Source organism: Dendropsophus ebraccatus, chromosome 8 (genome assembly GCF_027789765.1).
Source record: "Dendropsophus ebraccatus isolate aDenEbr1 chromosome 8, aDenEbr1.pat, whole genome shotgun sequence".
Taxonomy (NCBI): Eukaryota; Metazoa; Chordata; class Amphibia; order Anura; family Hylidae; genus Dendropsophus; species Dendropsophus ebraccatus.
Genome location: NC_091461.1, coordinates 56,249,179 through 56,269,779, shown reverse-complemented (window position 1 = coordinate 56,269,779; position 20,601 = coordinate 56,249,179). Strand labels below are relative to the sequence as shown.

Genomic DNA, 20,601 nt, shown 5'->3' with positions numbered 1-20,601 from the left:
TGCTACAGCAACACTGCGTGACAGGGGCCGAGGATTCCTGTGCGGGAGAGAGAGAGCGGTGCCCGGGGGAGCAAGGAGGTGCCGACCGATACCTGACCCCTGCAGCCACTGATTGACTGGGGATGGATGGATAGATAGAAGATAGACAGATGATATGATATAGATAGATAGAATATCTATCTCCTATCTATCTATCTATCTCCTATCTATCTATCTATCTATCTATCTCCTATCTATCTATCTCCTATCTATCTATCTATCTATCATCTATCTATCTCCTATCTATCTATCTATCTATCTATCTATCTATCATCTATCTATCTCCTATCTATCTATCTCCTATCTATCTATCTATCTATCTATCTATCTATCTATCTATCTATCTATCTCCTATCTATCTATCTATCTCCTATCTATCTGTCTATCTCCTATCTATCTATCTATCTCCTATCTATCTATCTATCTATCTATCTAGATTAGTAGAAACGAGTGGCACTCCAAGTCACAACGCGGCGGGTGCCAGCCGATATGGTTCCGACCACGAACTTCAATCCATAAAGTAACGATGATCAGCGGCACACCAGTAACGTGAAAAACTGAATTAATTTATTGTTCAAACTTCAGAACATTCAATATATGCAGCACAGCAAAGCACTGTGCTTTGCTGTGCTGCATATATTGAATGTTCTGAAGTTTGAACAATAAATTAATTCAGTTTTTCACGTTACTGGTGTGCCGCTGATCATCGTTACTTTATCTATCTATCTATCTATCTATCTATCTATCTATCTCCTATCTATCTATCTCCTATCTATCTATCTATCTATCTATCTATCTATCTCCTATCTATCGATCTCCTATCTATCTATCTATCTATCTCCTATCTATCTATCTCCTGTCTATCTATCTCCTATCTATCTTGTATCTATATCATCTATCTATCTATCTATCTTGTATCTATATCATCTATCTATCTATCTTGTATCTATATCATCTATCTATCTATCTTGTATCTATATCATCTATCTATCTATCTCCTCTCTCTATCTCCTATCTATCTGTCTATACATACATACACGCGCACACACACACACACACACACACACACACATATATGTGTGTGTGTATGTATAGACAGATAGGAGATAGATAGATAGATGATATAGATACATAGGAGATAGATAGATGATATACGTAGATAGGAGATAGATAGATAGATAGGAGATAGATGATAGAGATACACTCTGATGGTAATACAAACGTAAATTTATTACATATAACAATGTGCAGCAAACTTTACAAGTAATATACGATGTTTCGCCATCTCCTACGCCATTTTCAAGTGGCACTTGAAAATGGTGTAGGAGACGCCAAAACGTTGTGTACTACTTGTGAAGTTTGCTTAGTTATATGGAATAAATCCACGTTTGTATTACCATCGGAAAATGGGGTTTTCAAAAGGGGTGTGGCTTTTAAAAGGGGCGTGTCCTAATTATCGTTCAATTTATCGTTACCGCGGCTACATGTACGATAAATCGCGATATTCATTTAGGCCATTATCGCCCAGCCCTACTGCCCGATCTCCTGCACATATGTCATATAACTTATATCTCCAAGCAGGATGACATTACTGCCCGTTCTCCTGCACATATGTCATATAACATATATCTCCAAGCTTATTGATAGTACTGCCCGATCTCCTGCACATATGCCAGCTTTACTTGCAATAATTGAGCTACCAATTCCGCCCATTCATTTCTTTCTCCCCTATGAGCCTACCCTGTTTCACCAACAATGACCTCTTTACCAACTCTTAGAATGGGGTCACCACCTGCTGGATATAATCAAGGCAATGTTCTCCAACCATCCTCCCTTGGGCATCAATGCCAATAATTCATCTGTTTCCCCCTTGGACAAAGCAGCCGCTATCCCATTATTGACCCCAGGTATATGTTAGGTGTATGTGGCTTACTATTCCATAATTACTGACCCCAGGTACATGTTAGGTGTATACCGCTTACTATTCCACAATTACTAAGGCCTGGTACATGTTAGGTGTATGTGGCTTACTATTCCATAATTACTGACCCCTGGTACATGTTAGGTGTATACCGCTTACTATTCCATTATTACTGACCCCAGGTACATGTTAGGTATGTGCCGCTTACTATCCCATTACTGACCCCAGGTACATGTTAGGTATGTGCCACTTACTATCCCATTATTGACCCCAGGTATATGTTAGGTATGTGCCACTTACTATCCCATTATTGACCCCAGGTACATGTTAGGTGTATACCGCTTACTATTCCACAATTACTAAGGCCTGGTACATGTTAGGTGTATGTGGCTTACTATTCCATAATTACTGACCCCTGGTACATGTTAGGTGTATACCGCTTACTATTCCATAATTACTGACCCCAGGTACATGTTAGGTGTATACCGCTTACTATTCCACAATTACTAAGGCCTGGTACATGTTAGGTGTATGTGGCTTACTATTCCATAATTACTGACCCCTGGTACATGTTAGGTGTATACCGCTTACTATTCCATTATTACTGACCCCAGGTACATGTTAGGTATGTGCCGCTTACTATCCCATTACTGACCCCAGGTACATGTTAGGTATGTGCCACTTACTATCCCATTATTGACCCCAGGTATATGTTAGGTATGTGCCACTTACTATCCCATTATTGACCCCAGGTACATGTTAGGTGTATACCGCTTACTATTCCACAATTACTAAGGCCTGGTACATGTTAGGTGTATACCGCTTACTATTCCATAATTACTGACCCCAGGTACATGTTAGGTGTATACCGCTTACTATTCCACAATTACTAAGGCCTGGTACATGTTAGGTGTATGTGGCTTACTATTCCATAATTACTGACCCCTGGTACATGTTAGGTGTATACCGCTTACTATTCCATTATTACTGACCCCAGGTACATGTTAGGTATGTGCCGCTTACTATCCCATTACTGACCCCAGGTACATGTTAGGTATGTGCCACTTACTATCCCATTATTGACCCCAGGTATATGTTAGGTATGTGCCACTTACTATCCCATTATTGACCCCAGGTACATGTTAGGTGTATACCGCTTACTATTCCACAATTACTAAGGCCTGGTACATGTTAGGTGTATGTGGCTTACTATTCCATAATTACTGACCCCTGGTACATGTTAGGTGTATACCGCTTACTATTCCATTATTACTGATCCCAGGTATATGTTAGGTATGTGCCACTTACTATCCCATTATTGACCCCAGGTACATGTTAGGTATGTGCCACTTACTATCCCATTATTGACCCCAGGTATATGTTAGGTGTATGTGGCTTACTATTCCATAATTACTGACCCCAGGTACATGTTAGGTGTATACTGCTTACTATTCCACAATTACTAAGACCTGGTACATGTTAGGTATATGTGGCTTACTATTCCATAATTACTGACCCCTGGTACATGTTAGGTGTATACCGCTTACTATTCCATTATTACTGACCCCAGGTACATGTTATGCTATTCCATTATTACTGACCCCAGGTACATGTTATGTGTATACCGCTTACTATTCCATAATTACTGAGGCCTGGTACATGCTAGAAAGTGCTTGTCCTAGCTCACACTCACTCTCCTTTTATTCTCATAACCCCGCCCCCTCTTACACCTATCTCACCTTGAATACCTCCCACAGGTATTCCCACCACCTAGCTAATTCTCTTTGTCTCTACACAAAGCCCCCAGCTAAGCCCACTAGCTCCAGCAGCCATGTTTAGCTCCCTCATGATATTGAACCACTACTATCCCCATTATATTCAAATCCCTCTAGCAACCACCCGATCGTGGTCGCAGAGACCCCCCTTATGGTTCCTCGCCGGGAGGCCCCTTACCCCAACTCGTCACTCTTTAGGGCTCTGAATAGCTCCCCCTTAGCAATCCTTTGTTCTTGGCTCTCAGCTGCCTGCTAATCTCCCTCCTTCCCCCTCCCCCTCTTCATATACCAGACAGATCCGACTGATGAAAGTGATTCTGAGGAGTGGACGGCAGAAAGGAGAGGAGAGGGGGACCTGGGAAAAGGCTTTTTACATGCAGATAATGGCATATTTGGCTAATAAACCCAATTACAAAGTTTCTTAAAATCGACTGGACTATTTATGCAAAAAAAAAAATTAACGACAGTGACTCTTTAAGATTTTTTTTTTAAAGAAGTTGATTAGAAATCTCTGGTACTTTCTGGCACCAGTTAATTTGGAAGATTTTTTTTTTTTTTTTGCTGAACTACCCCTTTAAGTTTACATTGCTAAGTGATCCTTAAAGGGATTGTCCATGCTTAGAAAAAACATTGTTTTTTTTTTTACAGAAACAGCACCTATCCTGTCGAGTTTGATGTGGGTTTTTAAGCTCAGTTTCATTGAAGTAGTACCACAAATAATGTGAGACAGGTGTGTTGCTGCTTTTGCAAGTAAGTAGATGTGCTTTTCCTAATCCTGGCTAAAGCCTTAGGGTACAAACACACACACCGTATACGCAGCAGATCTGCAGCAGATTTGATGGTGCAGATTTGATGCTGTGTTCAGTTATTTAGATCTAATCTGCTGCGTATTTGTTGCGTATTTGCTGCGTATCGCAGCAGTAAATACGCTGCGTATACGGTGTGTGTTTATACCCTTAAAAGGGGTACTCCACTTAACACAGAAGATTGTAGACAGAAAAAGACCACTGGGCCCATCTAGTCTGCCCTTTTAGTATTTCCTTTCTTATTATCTTAGGATAGATGTATGTTTATCCCAGACATGTTTATATTCAGTTATTGTAGATTTACTAACCACATCTGCTGGACGTTTGTTCCAAGCATCTACTACTCCTTCAGTAAAGTAATATTTTCTCACGTTGCTTCTGAACTCTTCCCCCAACTAACCTCTCACTGTGTCCTCTTGTTCTTGAGTTCAGTTTTTTCTAAAAACACTTCCAGAACCATATTTAGTCCTTTAACATACTTTAACGATCATGTCCCCCCTGTCCCTTCTTTCCTGCAGACTATACAGATTCAAATGCTTTCTGCCTCACACCCTCCACCATTTTTGTAGCCAGTCTTTGAACCTGTTCTAATTTATATCTTTTTGTAGATGAGGTCTCCAGAACTGGACACAGTATTCCAGATGTGGTCTCACTAGGGCTCTATACAGCGGGATCATAATCTCCCTCTTCCTACTGGTTATACCTCTAGCTATTCAGCCCAGCATGCAATTTGCTTTACCTACCGGCTGACAGCATTGGTTAAGTGGTCACTTATTTTGATGCTGTCAGAAATCACTACCCCTAAATCCTTCTCCTCTACAGTCTTAGCCAACACAGAACTGCCGATATGATACTCAGAGGATTCCTCTACCCTTAGGGTGGGTTCATACTGAGGAATTCTCGCTGATAATATCAGCGGAATTCCGCTGTCCGCGCACCTTTCCGCCGGCTCCATAGACACCATTCTATGGGCCGGCGTATTCCGCTATCAGCCAAAAAAAGTGACATGTCACTTCTTTCGGCGTATAGCGATATACGCCGGCCCATAGAATGGGGTCTATGGAGCCGGCGGAAAGGCGCGCGGAATTCTGTGGATATTATCCGCGAGAATTCCTCAGTATGAACCCACCCTGAGGGTGGGTTCACAGAGGAATTCTCGTGGATAAATTCCACAGAATTCTGTCGCCTTTACGCGCGCACGTCCGTGCGCCTCTACGCCGGCTTCATAGACACCGTTCTATGGGCCGGCTGATTCCGCCGAAAGAATTGAATAGACAATTCTTTCGGCGGAATGCGGAATCAGCCGGCCCATAGAATGGGGTCTATGGAGCCGGCGGAAAGGCGCGCAGAATTCTGTGGATATTATCTGCGAGAATCCCTCAGTATGAACCCACCCTCAGGGTATAAACCCACACACCGTATACGCAGTGTATTTACTGCTGCGATACGCAGCAAATACGCAGATTAGATCTAAATAACTGAACACAGCATCAAATCTGCACCATCAAATCTGCTGCGTATCTGCTGCGTATACGGTGTGTGTGTTTGTACCCTTAGTGCATTATTTTACATCTGGAGGCATTGAACTGCAGTTTCCATTGTTTGTACCAGGCTATATGGGGCAACTCTGGCTACAGAAGGAATTCCTGGCGCACACAGCATTTGTTTCACAGAAGTGGATGCAGCAGTAGGCCTCCTTTATAGTTCCCATCCCTTTTGAATCCACTTAGATACTCCTCAGCCACAAGGCACTGTATATGGAGCCTTTCATCTGCAGCCAGGGGACAGGTGGTGGGGGAGAATCACTTAGCTAAGTGCTTCACCCAGTTCTATATAGGGGCCAGTGGGGTCTGATCTTTTGACTTGCTCTGGGACAGTCACAGTGCCCATTTGTGTCCCTTATACTGCCTGATAAATTGCATCAAACCCAAACAAGCACGCACCTAAAAGTTATTGAAATTGTTTTTTTTTAGTATTTTTTTTTCTTTACTAACCAAGAAAAATGGAGAAAAACTTTTCCCACAAGATAGTAAGTACCTGATCAGAGGGGTTTGACCCTCCACTGATCACTAGAACTCCCCCCAGCAGATGGAGTGGTAGTGGGCATGCTCAGCCTCTGCGCTGTTATGGCACTTCCATAGTGAGTGAATGCTGAGCATGCCCAGTGCCACTCCATCTGCTGGGGGACAAGGGACCCCTATGCTCAGTCCAGTGGTCAGACCCATACTGATCACTTATCACATAAGAGGCATCCACCTAATATTAAGTAGGAAGACCCCTAAACCCGAGCTGCCCCTCCAGCTGTACACCACACGCCCGCCAGTCGCTAACCTCACCCCATACTGAGGCTGTAGCTTAGTATATCGCTGCAATACGCCGCCGCCATATACAGAACGCTCCACGCCTACGCCCGTTGCTATTCACAGAACCTTGCTACGCTTTCAACGTTCTTCATTCTCTGCCGTCGCAAAACCGCCTCCCTGCCGTATTCCGCGGACGACAGTTGTGAGCAGCAACATGGCGGACGGCTGGCAGCTGGCTTGTGATACTTACCAGCGGGCGATCACCGCCTCCGAGGTCGAGTCCAAGACGGATCCGGAGACTGAGCCGTACCGCTCCAAATACCGCGCCCGGGAGTTACTGCGGGAGGTGCGGGCGCTGCTGGGCCCCGGGGCGGAGGAGGAGAGCGGCGAGGGACAGGCTGGCTCCCAGGAGGACGAGGGGGATGAGGGGCGGCTGCTGGCTGCCCGGCTGGCCGTCATTGAGTTCCGACTGGGGGTGAATCACACGGAGACGGAGGAGATGTCAGCGGGAGAGGAGCACCTGGTGAAGGGGGTGCGGCTACTGGAGCGGTACCGGCTGTCACATGACTGCGTCTCCGTCTACATCCAGGGGCAGGTGAGTACTGTGATATCCAGAGACACCATCATATAGTGCAGGTATATATGGTCACATAGGGTGATAGCCAAAGCCTTCCATATACATCCAGGGGCAGGTAAGTACTGTGATATCCAGAGACACCATCACAGACTAGTGCAAGTATATATGGTCACATAGGGTGATAGCCAAAGCCTTCCATATACATCCAGGGGCAGGTGAGTACTGTGATATCCAGAGACACCATCATATAGTGCAGGTATATATGGTCACATAGGGTGATAGCCAAAGCCTTCCATATACATCCAGGGGCAGGTGAGTACTGTGATATCCAGAGACACCATCATATAGTGCAGGTATATATGGTCACAAAGGGTGATAGCCAAAGCCTTCCATATACATCCAGGGGCAGGTGAGTACTGTGATATCCAGAGACACCATCATATAGTGCAGGTATATATGGTCACATAGGGTGATAGCCAAAGCCTTCCATATACATCCAGGGGCAGGTGAGTACTGTGATATCCAGAGAAACCATCACAGACTAGTGCAAGTATATATGGTCACATAGGGTGATAGCCAAAGCCTTCTATATACATCCAGGGGCAGGTGAGTACTGTGATATCCAGAGAAACCATCACAGACTAGTGCAAGTATATATGGTCACATAGGGTGATAGCCAAAGCCTTCCATATACATCCAGGGGCAGGTGAGTACTGTGATATCCAGAGACACCATCATATAGTGCAGGTATATATGGTCACATAGGGTGATAGCCAAAGCCTTCCATATACATCCAGGGGCAGGTGAGTACTGTGATATCCAGAGACACCATCATATAGTGCAGGTATATATGGTCACATAGGGTGATAGCCAAAGCCTTCCATATACATCCAGGGGCAGGTGAGTACTGTGATATCCAGAGACACCATCACAGACTAGTGCAAGTATATATGGTCACATAGGGTGATAGCCAAAGCCTTCCATATACATCCAGGGGCAGGTGAGTACTGTGATATCCAGAGACACCATCATATAGTGCAGGTATATATGGTCACATAGGGTGATAGCCAAAGCCTTCCATATACATCCAGGGGCAGGTGAGTACTGTGATATCCAGAGACACCATCATATAGTGCAGGTATATATGGTCACATAGGGTGATAGCCAAAGCCTTCCATATACATCCAGGGGCAGGTGAGTACTGTGATATCCAGAGACACCATCACAGACTAGTGCAAGTATATATGGTCACATAGGGTGATAGCCAAAGCCTTCCATATACATCCAGGGGCAGGTGAGTACTGTGATATCCAGAGACACCATCACAGACTAGTGCAAGTATATATGGTCACATAGGGTGATAGCCAAAGCCTTCCATATACATCCAGGGGCAGGTGAGTACTGTGATATCCAGAGACACCATCATATAGTGCAGGTATATATGGTCACATAGGGTGATAGCCAAAGCCTTCCATATACATCCAGGGGCAGGTGAGTACTGTGATATCCAGAGACACCATCATATAGTGCAGGTATATATGGTCACATAGGGTGATAGCCAAAGCCTTCCATATACATCCAGGGGCAGGTGAGTACTGTGATATCCAGAGACACCATCACAGACTAGTGCAAGTATATATGGTAGCATAGGGTGATAGCCAAAGCCTTCCATATACATCCAGGGGCAGGTGAGTACTGTGATATCCAGAGACACCATCATATAGTGCAGGTATATATGGTCACATAGGGTGATAGCCAAAGCCTTCCATATACATCCAGGGGCAGGTGAGTACTGTGATATCCAGAGACACCATCATATAGTGCAGGTATATATGGTCACATAGGGTGATAGCCAAAGCCTTCCATATACATCCAGGGGCAGGTGAGTACTGTGATATCCAGAGACACCATCACAGACTAGTGCAAGTATATATGGTCACATAGGGTGATAGCCAAAGCCTTCCATATACATCCAGGGGCAGGTGAGTACTGTGATATCCAGAGACACCATCACAGACTAGTGCAAGTATATATGGTCACACAGGGTGATAGCCAAAGCCTTCTATATACATCCAGGGGCAGGTGAGTACTGTGATATCCAGAGACACCATCATAGACTAGTGCAAGTATATATGATCACATAGGGTGATAGCCAAAGCCTTCCATACACATCCAGGCGCAGGTGAGTACTGTGATATCCAGAGACACCATCATATAGTGCAGGTATATATGGTCACATAGGGTGATAGCCAAAGCCTTCCATATACATCCAGGCACAGGTGAGTACTGTGATATCCAGAGACACCATCACAGACTAGTGCAGGTACATATGGTCACATAGGGTGATAGCCAAAGCCTTCCATATACATCCAGGTGCAGGTGAGTACTGTGATATCCAGAGACACCATCACAGGCTAGTGCAAGTATATATGGTCACATAGGGTGATAGCCAAAGCCTTCCATATACATCCAGGCACAGGTGAGTACTGTGATATCCAGAGACACCATCACAGACTAGTGCAAGTATATATGGTCACATATGATAGCCAAAGCCTTCTATATACATCCAGGCGCAGGTGAGTACTGTAATATCCAGAGACAGCATCACAGACTAGTGCAGGTATACACTCACCGGCCACTTTATTAGGTACACCTGTCCAACTGCACGTTACCACTTAATTTCTAATCAGCCAATCACATGGCGGCAACTCAGTGCATTTAGGCATGTAGACATGGTCAAGACAATCTCCTGCAGTTCAAACCGAGCATCAGTATGGGGAAGAAAGGTGATTTGAGTGCCTTTGAACGTGGCATGGTTGTTGGTGCCAGAACGGCTGGTCTGAGTATTTCAGAAACTGCTGATCTACTGGGATTTTCACGCACAACCATCTCTAGGGTTTACAGAGAATGGTCCGAAAAAGAAAAAACATCCAGTGAGCGGCAGTTCTGTGGGCGGAAATGCCTTGTTGATGCCAGAGGTCAGAGGAGAATGGGCAGACTGGTTCGAGCTGATAGAAAGGCAACAGTGACTCAAATAGCCAACCGTTACAACCAAGGTAGGCAGAAGAGCATCTCTGAACGCACAGTATGTCCAACTTTGAGGCAGATGGGCTACAGCAGCAGAAGACCACACTGGGTGCCACTCCGCTCAGCTAAGAACAGGAAACTGAGGCTACAATTTGCACAAGCTCATCGAAATTGGACAGTAGAAGATTGGAAAAACGTTGCCTGGTCTAATGAGTCTCGATTTCTGCTGCGACATTCGGATGGTAGGGTCAGAATTTGGCGTCAACAACATGAAAGCATATATCCATCCTGCCTTGTATCAACGGTTCAGGCTGGTGGTGGTGGTGTCATGGTGTGGGGAATATTTTCTTGGCACTCTTTGGGCCCCTTGGTACCAATTGAGCATCGTTGCAACGCCACAGCCTACCTGAGTATTGTTGCTGACCATGTCCATCCCTTTATGACCACAATGTACCCAACATCTGATGGCTACTTTCAGCAGGATAATGCGCCATGTCATAAAGCTAGAATCATCTCAGACTGGTTTCTTGAACATGACAATGAGTTCACTGTACTCAAATGGCCTCCACAGTCACCAGATCTCAATCCAATAGAGCATCTTTGGGATGTGGTGGAACGGGAGATTCGTATCATGGATGTGCAGCCGACAAATCTGCGGCAACTGTGTGATGCCATCATGTCAATATGGACCAAAATCTCTGAGGAATGCTTCCAGCACCTTGTTGAATCTATGCCACCAAGAATTGAGGCAGTTCTGAAGGCAAAAGGGGGTCCAACCCGTTACTAGAATGGTGTACCTAATAAAGTGGCCGGTGAGTGTATATGGTCACATAGGGTGATAGCCAAAGCCTTTCATATACATCCAGGCGCAGGTGAGTACTGTGATATCCAGAGACACCATCATAGACTAGTGCAGGTATATATGGTCACATAGGATAGCCAAAGTCTTCCATATACATCCAGGCGCAGGTGAGTACTGTGACATCCAGAGACACCATCATAGACTAGTGCAGGTATATATGGTCTCATATAATAGCCAAAGCCTTCCACATACATCCAGGCGCAGGTGAGTACTGTGATATTCAGAGACACCATCATAGACTAGTGCAAGTATATATGATCACATAGGGTGATAGCCAAAGCCTTCCATATACATCCATGCGCAGGTGAGTACTGTGATATCCAGAGACACCATCACAGACTAGTGCAAGTATATATATGGTCACATAGGGTGATAGCCAAAGCCTTCTATATACATCCAGGCGCAGGTGAGTACTGTGATATCCAGAGAAACCATCACAGACTAGTGCAAGTATATATGGTCACATAGGGTGATAGCCAAAGCCTTCTATATACATCCAGGCGCAGGTGAGTACTGTGATATCCAGAGAAACCATCACAGACTAGTGCAAGTATATATGGTCACATAGGGTGATAGCCAAAGCCTTCTATATACATCCAGGCGCAGGTGAGTACTGTGATATCCAGAGAAACCATCACAGACTAGTGCAAGTATATATGGTCACATAGGGTGATAGCCAAAGCCTTTCATATACATCCAGGCGCAGGTGAGTACTGTGATATCCAGAGACACCATCATAGACTAGTGCAGGTATATATGGTCACATAGGATAGCCAAAGTCTTCCATATACATCCCGGCGCAGGTGAGTACTGTGACATCCAGAGACACCATCATAGACTAGTGCAGGTATATATGGTCTCATATAATAGCCAAAGCCTTCCACATACATCCAGGCGCAGGTGAGTACTGTGATATTCAGAGACACCATCATAGACTAGTGCAAGTATATATGGTCACATAGGGTGATAGCCAAAGCCTTCTATATACATCCAGGCGCAGGTGAGTACTGTGATATCCAGAGAAACCATCACAGACTAGTGCAAGTATATATGGTCACATAGGGTGATAGCCAAAGCCTTCTATATACATCCAGGCGCAGGTGAGTACTGTGATATCCAGAGAAACCATCACAGACTAGTGCAAGTATATATGGTCACATAGGGTGATAGCCAAAGCCTTCTATATACATCCAGCAATCCAGAGCCATCCAGGGTGGATCCATCCCTTGTCCCATAGGCTGAAAGATACCTTTAAGAGACTGAGGATATGAATAATTCAGTGACCGCCACCATTTATGTCATGCATAACCTTAGTTGGAGATCGTCTCGATGCCTCTAGAGCAGGAATTAGGAACCTTCGGCGCTGTTGCAAAACTACAACTCCCATCATGCTAAAGCTTTGGCTAATCAGGCATGATGGGAGTTGTAGTTTTGCCACAGCTGGAGAGCCGAAGGTTCCCCATCCCTTCTCTAGAGAGTGTAAAGTGTATCTGCATCACCTAACATCCCATGGATATGTGCAGGATGCTGTCACTTATATTACAGGGGCCAAATAGCTTCTCAGCATTAACAAGAATTGCCTGCAGGGTAATGGAGTCCATTGTGTCAGCGGCTTTTCTTCCATTAGCATTGTGAGTGATTTTAGCAGTGATGGTCGGAGGAGAGCGGCGGATGAGACCAGTCTCTGCTGTTACTGGATGGCAGTATCCACCTGTAGCCTGTATGACTACATGGTTCGTGTAGATGCCTTCAATTTAAAGGGAACTTGTCTAGGGAATAGACAGAATAGAGAGAATAGATCAATGAACATCTTAAAAATGTCCCCTATTACCATAGTATTATTATGTTGTGATGTTTTTAGTATTTTCAGATAGTTACTACCAAGAGTGGTAGCATTGTATGCCCTTGTATCACACAGACACCCCCAATAAAGAGATTTCTGGGACATTTTGGTTGGATATTTTCAATCAATATCTCAATATTTGCCATCAATATCTTATCAATGGGGGTCCACGTCCCCAACGCAACGTGTTATCCTTCTGCAAAAAGCCGGTGGGAGTGCCAGAAGTTTACAGATATTGTGGATAAGTCTTAAATCAAGAAGTATCACAAAACTTCTATAACACTGAACTGATATTTCAAATACTCATTTCATATTGCTGGAGCTGCAATGTAAATAAAAGACATGGCATACTCACCTACCTGGTTTCGCCTAGTAATGAATTCTCGCTCCTACTTTTGACACATCCTTAACTTGGCATGATGGCCTGCTTAGCCAATCACTGGCAGGGGCAGGACACTGCTGCAGTCAGCAATTGGCTGAGTCGGCCATCACTGCAGAGAGGAGTCCATCTTGGAAGTAGTGACCAACAGGGAACCCAGTTGGGTGAGTATTTCATGTCTTTTATTTTCAATGCAGACCAAGCAATATGTAAAATCAGTATCCAGAATACCCCTTTGTTTATTTTCCCTGTGGCGCTTTAGGGGGATTGAACACTTGCTGACGGGTACCCCACAGATTACAGCTGGGTGCTGGGGTATAACCTATGATCACTCTATTTCCAGGGTAGTCTGCTGATTATAAGGAATTGTGAAAAGCCACAGCACCCTAACAATGACTCAGTATAATGTAATCTTTACCAGTATATTGCAAGTGTCACACAGAACATGGAGCTGCTTGTATGTCTTTGATAGTCTTCATATTGTCTAAATTATTATTATTTCCTTAGAATAATCTTGGGATTCTATGGGCTGACAGAGGAGAGATTATCATAGCTCAGACTTACCTGGAGTCTGCCGAGTCTTTGTACTGTCACTACATGAAGAAGGTAAGTAATAGTTCAATATTGTCTATGAATTTTTAAATAGTGACTAAGTTTGGACAGTTTTCCAAAAGTATACATTTAAAGGGGTTCTCCACTGAAAATTTTGGTAGAATGGTAATTTTATTTAGCAGTTGTCTCCTTTCAGAAAATATCTGGGTATGGAGGTTCGGGCTGGGTTCACACTGTGTTTTGTCTATATTAAAGGGAATCTGTCACCATGAAAATGCTACCTAAACTATCGGCATCATGTTATAGGGCAGAAGGAGCCGAGCAGATTTATATATATCTTTATGGGAAAAGATTCAGTATAACTTGTAATTTATTGATTGAAACCTCTGATGTTTCCAGGCTATAGAGTCCAGTTCATTGCATGACCCCGCCCACTGGACTCCTTACTCACAGAATGATCAGAGATTTCAATAAACAATTTACAAGTTATACTGAATCTTTTCCCACAAAGATATATATCACTCTGCTCTATAACATGATGGTGATAGATTAGCTAGCATTGTCTTGGTGACAGGTTCCCTTTAAACATATATGTTTTATACATGTATAACAACCTGTCAGCAAAAGGGTTAAAGGCCAGATTTTCTAATTTGTTTCCAAACAGATTGGGAAGCCCCCTCTTGATCCTGATGAGCATTTTACCCCAGAGGAGCAAAGACTCACGGAGCAGGAGAGAGCGAAGAGGTGGGTTTTACATCACCCCTTATTATTAGAAGAATTCTTTGTAATTGATTTGGACTAATAGTCCCACCTTGCTGTTACAGGTTTGAGAGAGTGTATACCCATACACTGTATTATCTAGCCCAAGTTTACAAACACCTTAAACAAGATGAAAAGGCAGCTCAGTACTGTCATACCACTCTCCAGAGGCAACTGGAATATGACGGCTATAACCCAGTGGAATGGGCAATCAATGCAGCTACATTGTCACAGTACTATCTGGGAAAGGTAATAAGGCTGCTTTACTATGACCGTACTATCTGAGAAGGTAGTAGTACTACTACAGTGCTATCTGAGAAGGTATCAGTACTACTACAGTGCTATCTCAGAAGGTATCAGTACTGCTACAGTGCTATCTGAGAAGGTATCAGTACTACTACAGTGCTATCTGAGAAGGTATCAGTACTACTACAGTGCTATCTCAGAAGGTATCAGTACTACTACAGTGCTATCTCAGAAGGTAGTAGTACTACTACAGTGCTATCTCAGAAGGTACCAGTACTACTACAGTGCTATCTCAGAAGGTATCAGTACTACTACAGTGCTATCTCAGAAGGTAGTAGTACTACTACAGTGCTATCTGAGAAGGAAGTAGTACTACTACAGTGCTATCTCAGAAGGTATCAGTACTGCTACAGTGCTATCTGAGAAGGTATCAGTACTGCTACAGTGCTATCTGAGAAGGTATCAGTACTACTACAGTGCTATCTGAGAAGGAAGTAGTACTACTACAGTGCTATCTCAGAAGGTATCAGTACTACTACAGTGCTATCTCAGAAGGTATCAGTACTACTACAGTGCTATCTCAGAAGGTAGTAGTACTACTACAGTGCTATCTGAGAAGGTAGTACTACTACAGTGCTATCTCAGAAGGTATCAGTACTACTACAGTGCTATCTCAGAAGGTATCAGTACTGCTACAGTGCTATCTGAGAAGGTATCAAGACTACTACAGTGCTATCTGAGAAGGAAGTAGTACTACTACAGTGCTATCTCAGAAGGTATCAGTACTACTACAGTGCTATCTCAGAAGGTATCAGTACTACTACAGTGCTATCTGAGAAGGTAGTAGTACTACTACAGTGCTATCTGAGAAGGTAGTACTACTACAGTGCTATCTCAGAAGGTATTAGTACTACTACAGTGCTATCTCAGAAGGTATCAGTACTGCTACAGTGCTATCTGAGAAGGTATCAGTACTACTACAGTGCTATCTGAGAAGGAAGTAGTACTACTACAGTGCTATCTGAGAAGGTATCAGTACTACTACAGTGCTATCTCAGAAGGTATCAGTACTACTACAGTGCTATCTGAGAAGGTACCAGTACTACTACAGTGCTATCTCAGAAGGTATCAGTACTACTACAGTGCTATCTGAGAAGGTACCAGTACTACTACAGTGCTATCTCAGAAGGTATCAGTACTACTACAGTGCTATCTGAGAAGGTACCAGTACTACTACAGTGCTATCTGAGAAGGTAGTAGTACTACTACAGTGCTATCTCAGAAGGTACCAGTACTACTACAGTGCTATCTCAGAAGGTATTAGTACTACTACAGTGCTATCTCAGAAGGTATCAGTACTACTACAGTGCTATCTGAGAAGGTACCAGTACTACTACAGTGCTATCTCAGAAGGTATCAGTACTGCTACAGTGCTTTCTGAGAAGGTATCAGTGCTGCTATACTACACTATAACTATATCTGTAGGAAAGGTAACTTATTTCTATATTCTTCCCACACAAGTTATAGTACTGTCAGTAGTTAGGTAGTGGGAAGAAAAGATGCTTTTCCCATAGTGCCTGTAGAGTACAGGCAGTACCCACAGATTTCCATGGACTGAACAAAGCATGTTCTTGTGTGCTCATTGTTTCCACTTGCAGTGTAATACATTTTATGGGACCTACTTAAAAGGATTATCCAAGGCCTCTTCCTTCCAGAGACAACATGGCTCTTGTCTCCAGTGCAGGTGTGGTTGCAATTAAGCTCCATTTACTTCAATAGAACTAAGTTGCAAAACCCCCTGCAAAAACTTGAGACAAAAATAGTGCTGTTTCTGGAATAAAGAGGCCATGTTTTTCTAACGCTTGATAACCCCTTTAAGGTAGCCTTTAATCCCCTTTGGCCATGGACCTCAGAACTATAATTGCCGCCCTGGCTATTATAATCACAATACTGCTTATATGGAGTGGAGAATAGACCTGAAAAGAAGGGAGAAGTTTCATATAGTATTATAATCTTTCTGATCATGTTTCCCAAGTTAGATTTCTATGAATAATGTTGTTTTATGGTATTCTCTCTTTTTTTCCCCCCCCCCCCTTTCATCAATAGCAATGTTATATGGAGGCCAGACACTGTCTTGCTGCGGCCAATGTCATTTTCAGCAAAGCTGGGCAAATCCCTTCCCCTGGAGCGGCAAAGGAAAGTAGGTTACACTTGCATGCAATATATTGATGTCTTACTTCCCTCTCTCTTCCACCTTTCCATCCAGTTCATTGCATTTGCTTATAATGAACATTCTAGAGCCATGTCCTAGATTATTATGGAATTTAGAATAGAATTTTTACCACAACTGTATCTATTTTCTCCCGTAAAGAAATGAGTTGATGGTGTTATTATTGGTTACTAGAGTAATAACGCTCAATAAACCCCAATTACTTGTGGGAACATCCCTTTAACTGTCCGGGGACGCCTTATGCTGTGAGTCTCATGGATATGCCTGCCTTATGTACGCTGTCTCACACCTCATCATTTATTCTCATCAGACTGATGCAGAACAATTGTTGGGGGAAGAAAGTAAATCTTTTTTTTCTTTTTCCTTTGAAGCAGATGAAGCAGAACAGGAACGCCTAGATAATCTAAGACAGAAGAAGGCTGAAATAGCCAGGTGCTGGGTGAAATATTGTCTCAATTTATTGGCAGATGCACGTAAGAAGCTAGAGGTAAGTTCCTCGCAACATATGGGGGGAGATTTATCAAACATGGTGTAACGTGAAACTGGCCCAGTTGCCCCTAGCAACCAATCAGATTCCACCTTTCATTTTCCAAAGAGTCTGTGAAGAATGAAAAGTGGAATCTGATTGGTTGCTAGGGGCAACTGAGCCAGTTTCACTTTACACCATGTTTGATAAATCTCCCCCAGTATTCTGAAAGTCTAACTCCTCTCAGCATTATAGCAGCTTAGCTAAGCTGGTGAGGGTGTCAACTATTTCCATTGTAAACTAGCAAAGTGTTGTACGGTAAAATGCATGTTAATGCAGGTCATACATAGTGTGTGTGTGTGTGTGTGTGTATTTGTTTGCTTTTAGCACTTGTGCCATTGGGGGATACACAAGACAGAAATGGGTATAAGCTGCCTAAAGTGTTGGCTCCTCCTGCAGAGCCTATACCCAGCTTAGTATCTGTAGGAAGCAGGAGTCCCTGCTAGTGCAGGTTTTTACTTTTTCTAGGTGGAGAAGCGACTACATTCTTTCCCTGTCATTAAATGGTACGAATTTAAATATTAATCGCCCTGTGTAATTGACGGCAACGATCAAAAAAATAGTTGATGTGTCATTGATCATTGATTTAGATCTGACCCTAAAATCATTGTTAATCCTTCACTATAATTCCCCATTCATTTGCTGTAATTCCGCAATTGTTCAGTAATCATTAAATGTAATTCCGAATGACTCACTCTTTTGCTGGGATCACATGGAGCAAATGATCGCAGTAACGATCGTTGTAACAATCATAACTAACCATATTGTTCTGTGTAATATGGTGAACGATTTCAGGTCAACGATAAACAATCTCGTTTGCGATCGTTAATCGTTTAAAATCCTTACAGTCTTTTTAGTAAAATTTCATCCCCTGATTCACAGGGAAACCTATTTTTAAAAGTTATTGGAAACCAGGCGTTTAGATTAGAGCCTGTAATCCTGACGTATAGTCTTTCTGCAACAAGTCATCCATCTTGCTCCCCTTGTCTCCCTACAGCAACGTGAAACCTTAAATTGGTCTTTGAGCCATGTGATTCTTTGGATGAGTCGGAGTAGTTTGGGTGACAATAGGGGGATGTACACAATATGAGGGTGGTTTTAATGTTATGCTTGATCGGTGTAAATTCTCCAATTTTAACTATTGTTTTTCTTTTTTCCTCTCTAGGACAATATAGGTGAACTTGATGTCGACCTTCAGGAAGAACTTAAAACTGAACGTAAAAAGCAGGAAGATGAGAAGGAAAAGGGCTGGAAGAAGGCAGTTCTGTTTGGATCAAGTGACGTATATGATTCCATTTTAGCCGTGGAAGAAAAAGTTGACTGTTCACTTCCTCTAGACTTTAAGGAAGCCAGGGAGATATTCCTTGTGGGGCAGAATTACATTAATGAGGCCAAAGAATACTTTCAGCTGGACGGACATGTCACCGACCACATAGAAGTGATCCAGGACCATAGTGCTCTGTTTAAGGTCCTGGCTTTTTTTGAGGATGATTACGAACGGCGATGTAAAATGCACAAGCGCAGAATAGATATGTTGGAACCATTATGTAAAGAGTTAAACCCTCAGTACTATCTTCTTGTTTGTCGACAACTTCAGTTTGAGTTGGCTGACACCTATTATGAGATGATGGATTTGAAGGTGGCCATAGGAAATAAGCTGGACGAGATGGACTCTCACACAGTCAAGAAAATCAACAGTCTAGCACAGTCGGCAATCAAGTTCTATGAGATGTTTCTGGATTCCTTAAGGAGTCCGGATAAGAAGTTCCCGGAGAAACTGGAGGATGATGTTCTTCGTCCAGCATTGGTAGCCAAGTTCCATATTGCACGTCTGTACGGAAAGCTTATTACTGCTGATGGAAAGAAACAATTGGAAAACATGCAGATATCTCTGAGTTACTATACATTCCTTGTAGAATACTGTGCAAACAACGAGGAGGCTATCAAGTCTGTGGAGACAGAGCTAGAACTCTCTAAAGAAATGGTGGCTTTGCTCCCGGCACGAATGGAAAGGTTAAGGATACAGATGTCCTCCTTCTCCTAAGCTGCACTGTGCCATTAGATTTACAGGTCTATTTATTCATCCTAATACTCTACCAAGTTAATATTAAGAATCGTGTCTATAAGAAGCATTAAGTATGTGAACGCAAAGAGGGAATGACGCATCATCAGAAAATGCCCCATTATTTAAATCAAGTTTTTATGTGAAATTTATTTAAGATTTTTTTTTTTGCTGAGACTTCTGTTCTGTAGAGATCAGCTCTCAATCTATTACAAAGGCAAAACCAATATATAGATATAATAGGTGATAGTTACAGCTCCCTCCCCCACTTTGTCTAGAACACTCTCCCATAGAAGTCAGTGGGTCAGCCTTACATTACAGGTGCAAAATAAAGTTATAATTTTTTTATAAATTGGACATACCAAGTAAATTAATGTTTTACGGGGGTTATTTTTAATGTGTCCTTTTTGACACCTGTTGTGTATGAAGTGGGCACAGCTCCTAAACCTACTCCGTACTCCCCAAGAACTTGTCATACATGTATGGTGGATTTTTCCTACCCTTTAGATCAAGTTTTTACGTGAAGCATAGTTAAGTTCCTTTTTATTTCACAGTGTAAAAAATCCCTGAAATCATGCAGTTTCCATTCATTCTGAGGTCAATAATAAGCTGATAACTGTATAATAGAAGAAAAAATTTTCCGCAGTCTCTTTCTTATCACAAGAAGAAGGATAATACCAATGCATAGATAACA

The 20,601-nt window shown here is 43.0% G+C and overlaps 1 protein-coding gene across 2 annotated transcripts; it reads left to right on the top strand.

The window, feature by feature from the left end:
• Positions 1-6,967: 6,967 nt before the first annotated feature.
• On the top strand, positions 6,968-20,105 carry KIFBP (kinesin family binding protein). Of its 2 annotated transcripts, none has more exons than XM_069979114.1 (7): positions 6,968-7,439; positions 14,040-14,138; positions 14,749-14,828; positions 14,909-15,092; positions 17,196-17,289; positions 17,694-17,806; positions 19,011-20,105. In XM_069979114.1, the coding sequence occupies exons 1-7, from the start codon at positions 7,059-7,061 to the stop codon at positions 19,887-19,889; spliced, it is 1,830 nt and encodes a 609-aa protein (XP_069835215.1). In that variant the 5' UTR covers positions 6,968-7,058; the 3' UTR covers positions 19,890-20,105. The 2 variants fall into 2 exon arrangements, with proteins under 2 accessions (XP_069835215.1, XP_069835214.1); XM_069979113.1 differs by having other exon boundaries at positions 6,969-7,439; positions 17,691-17,806.
• The last annotated feature ends 496 nt before the right edge of the window (positions 20,106-20,601 follow it).